Source organism: Eimeria mitis, genomic scaffold (assembly GCF_000499745.2).
Source record: "Eimeria mitis Houghton genomic scaffold, Emh_scaff2486, whole genome shotgun sequence".
Classification (NCBI taxonomy): domain Eukaryota; phylum Apicomplexa; class Conoidasida; order Eucoccidiorida; family Eimeriidae; genus Eimeria; species Eimeria mitis.
The window spans coordinates 334-3,216 of record NW_013570825.1 but is presented as its reverse complement, the minus strand read 5'-3'; the positions used below and the strand labels follow the sequence as shown (position 1 = coordinate 3,216).

At 33.1% G+C, this 2,883-nt stretch overlaps 1 protein-coding gene across 1 annotated transcript; it reads left to right on the top strand.

The window, feature by feature from the left end:
- Window positions 1-838: 838 nt before the first annotated feature.
- Window positions 839-2,377, top strand: EMH_0054550 (uncharacterized protein; the record flags this gene model as incomplete). Its single annotated transcript, XM_013497131.1, has 4 exons — window positions 839-851; window positions 1,224-1,679; window positions 1,927-2,027; window positions 2,249-2,377. The coding sequence occupies 4 exons, from the start codon at window positions 839-841 to the stop codon at window positions 2,375-2,377; spliced, it is 699 nt and encodes a 232-aa protein (XP_013352585.1).
- Window positions 2,378-2,883: the final 506 nt, after the last annotated feature.

Sequence of the window (2,883 nt, the reverse complement as noted above, 5' to 3'; positions counted from 1 at the left end):
AACAAAAGGAGACAAAGAAAACAAAACCCAAATAAAAAATAATTATTTTAATAAAAAAAATAATTATTTTGTCTTTGTCTTTGTCTTTGTCTTTGCTGCAGGAAGATGTTGCTGCTCTCCTCTTCTGGCTGCTTCCCTTTAATATACAAATTTTTGTTTTTATGCTGCAGCAGGTTAATACAATAAATTAATTAAATAAATTAAATAAATTAAATAAATTAAATAAATTAAATAAATTAAATAAATTAAATAAATTAAATTAATTAAATAAATTAAATTAATTAAATAAATTAAATAAATTAAATAAATTAAATAAATTAAATAAATTAAATAAATTAAATAAATTAAATAATAAAACAAATAAATTATTTAATTTGTTTATTTTGTTTATTTTGTTTAATTTATTTTATTTAAATTAATTAAATAAATAAAAAAGAGAAAAAAAGGAGACAAAAGGAAACTAAATGGTGTTGTTTCTTTTTATTTATATTGTTCTTCTTTGTCTCCTCCTTTATTGTTTATTATTTTTATTATTATTTGTTGTTATTATTATTTATTTGTTTCTTTATTTTTATTGTTTTTTTTATTGTTTATTTTTTTTATTATTTCTTTATTTGTTTATTGTTTGTTTGTTTGTCTCCGTTTTTCTTTATTATAATAATATATTTATTGTTTATTATTTTTATTGTTTTTATTTTTTATTAATATTTATTATTTTTTATTGTTTATTATAATAATATATTTATTTATTTTATTTATTTTTTTTTCTTTGTTTATTTTTTTTTTTGTTTAGGGTGTTCCTTCTTCTGCCTTTCTCTCGTCTCCTCCTTATAATAAAATGAGAGACAGAGGTTTGTTTTTTTTCTCTTTCTTCCTCTATTTTATTTTTTTATTTTATTTTTTTTTTATTTTATTTTTTTTATTTTATTTTTATTTTCTTCTGTCTCCTCCTTTGCTGCTGTGTTTGCCTCCCCGTCTATCTGCATTTGTCTTTTTGTTTTTTTTGTTTTTATCTTTCTTTGTTTTTCTTTTTTGTCTGTTTAATTTTTATATTCTTTTTTGTTTGTTTGTGTTTACCTTTTTCTTTTTTATGTATATATTTAGGGTTTTAGGTGTTTGTTGAATTGTCTCTTGTATTTTTTGTTTTATTTTTTTTTTGTTAGTTGTTTATTTATTATTATATTTATTTATTTTTTCTTTTTCTTTTTTTTTATTTGCTTCAGTTTTTGTTTTCCCTGTCAGCAGCAGCACGCTGCTGCATGCAGCCCTGAAAGTAACGGGGGGTGCAGGCCTCAGCCATTTGCTGCTGCTGCCTGCTGCTGCTGAGGTGCTGCAGCAGCAGCTGCAGCAGCAGCAGCAGCAGCAGCAGCGCCATCACCCGCGGGAGATGCAGCATCAGATGCAAGACAATCAACAGCAGCAGCAGCAGCAACCCCTCTCCTTCCCCCCGACAACTACTCCCTTCACCAGCAGCAGCAGCAGCAGCAGCAGCAGCAGCGGTTGCCGCAGCCTGATGAGTTTGCTGCTGCTGTGTCTTAGCCCTGGGGGCTGTTTAATATGCAGCAGCAGCGTGGAGAGTGTAGACGAAGAAGAAATAAAAATAATGTTAAATAAATCTGCTTCTCTTTCTCTTTATGCTGCTGATGCTGCAGCAAGCACCATGGCGGGGGCTCACCTACGTATGCAAACCCTAAACCCTAAACCCTAAACCCTAAACCCTAAACCCTAGAATAAAACGAAACAAAAAAAGAAAACATATAAACACAAACAAATAAATTAAATAAATACATAATGCTATCACAATACAAACAAGTCGAACTGCATGCATGCATGCATGCACATGCATGCATGCATGCGTCTGTGTAAGTATTATTTATGTGTGTATTATCATATGAGTTTTGTTTTATATTTGTTTATTTGCTGCAGACTTTATTGTAGAGACACTAAAGGCGCTGCAGCAATACCCAGACAGCAGCAGCAGCAGCAGCAGCAGCAGCAGCAGAAATATATTTTTGTATGATAGCGATGTGAGGAGAAATAAAGCAAAAAGATAAACCCTAAAATATAACAAATATAATATCATGATGATGCTGTTGCTGCTGCCGTTGCTGCTGCTGCGGCTGCTGCTCTCGTTGCTTTTGTTGTTGCTGTTGCTGCTTTTGTTGCTGCTGCATGCGCCTATGTTTTTGTTTTTTTCTACGGTGTATGTACACCTCAAATTGCGGGTTGTGCTGCGGTGTATGTGCAGAACTCACAGGCAGTAAAAGAAATAGAAAATGCAGCAGCAGCAGCAGCAACAGCAGCAGCAGCAGCAGCATTTTATACTCCTGTTTGTCTCTGTCTACCACCAGCAGGTCTCCCGTCTCAGCGAGCTTGATGGGGTGTACGTACACCTCATTGCAGCAAATATATTCTTAAAGAAAAAAACAAAATTTTGTTATTTTGTTTTATTTCGTTTCGTGCTGCCTCTTTTTGTCTTTCAGTTCATAGCGAGGGTTTTTGGTGAGGGGTTGGGGGGCAGCAGAAGGGTTTAGGGTTTGTTTAGGGTTTAGGGTTTGTCTAGGGTCTAGGGTTTAGGGTTTAGGGTTTAGGCTTCGCTGGCAACACTGGCCTTTGTATTAGTTTTCTCCTCTCTGTGGAGACTCTGTGCGTCCTTTGCTATCTGTATAGAAAAACAGAAAAAGTAAAAAACAAAAACAACAAATAAAAAAGACAAGCAGCATCAACTGCAGCAGCAGCAATAGCAGCAGCAGCAGCAGCAACAGCAGTACAGAAAAACACCACACACGGATAGCGACTGCATGCAACCTATTTCAGTTGTTTGCATTCTTTGCTGCGGACTTTTCTATACAATATATACAGTATATGCATCCACTATATGTA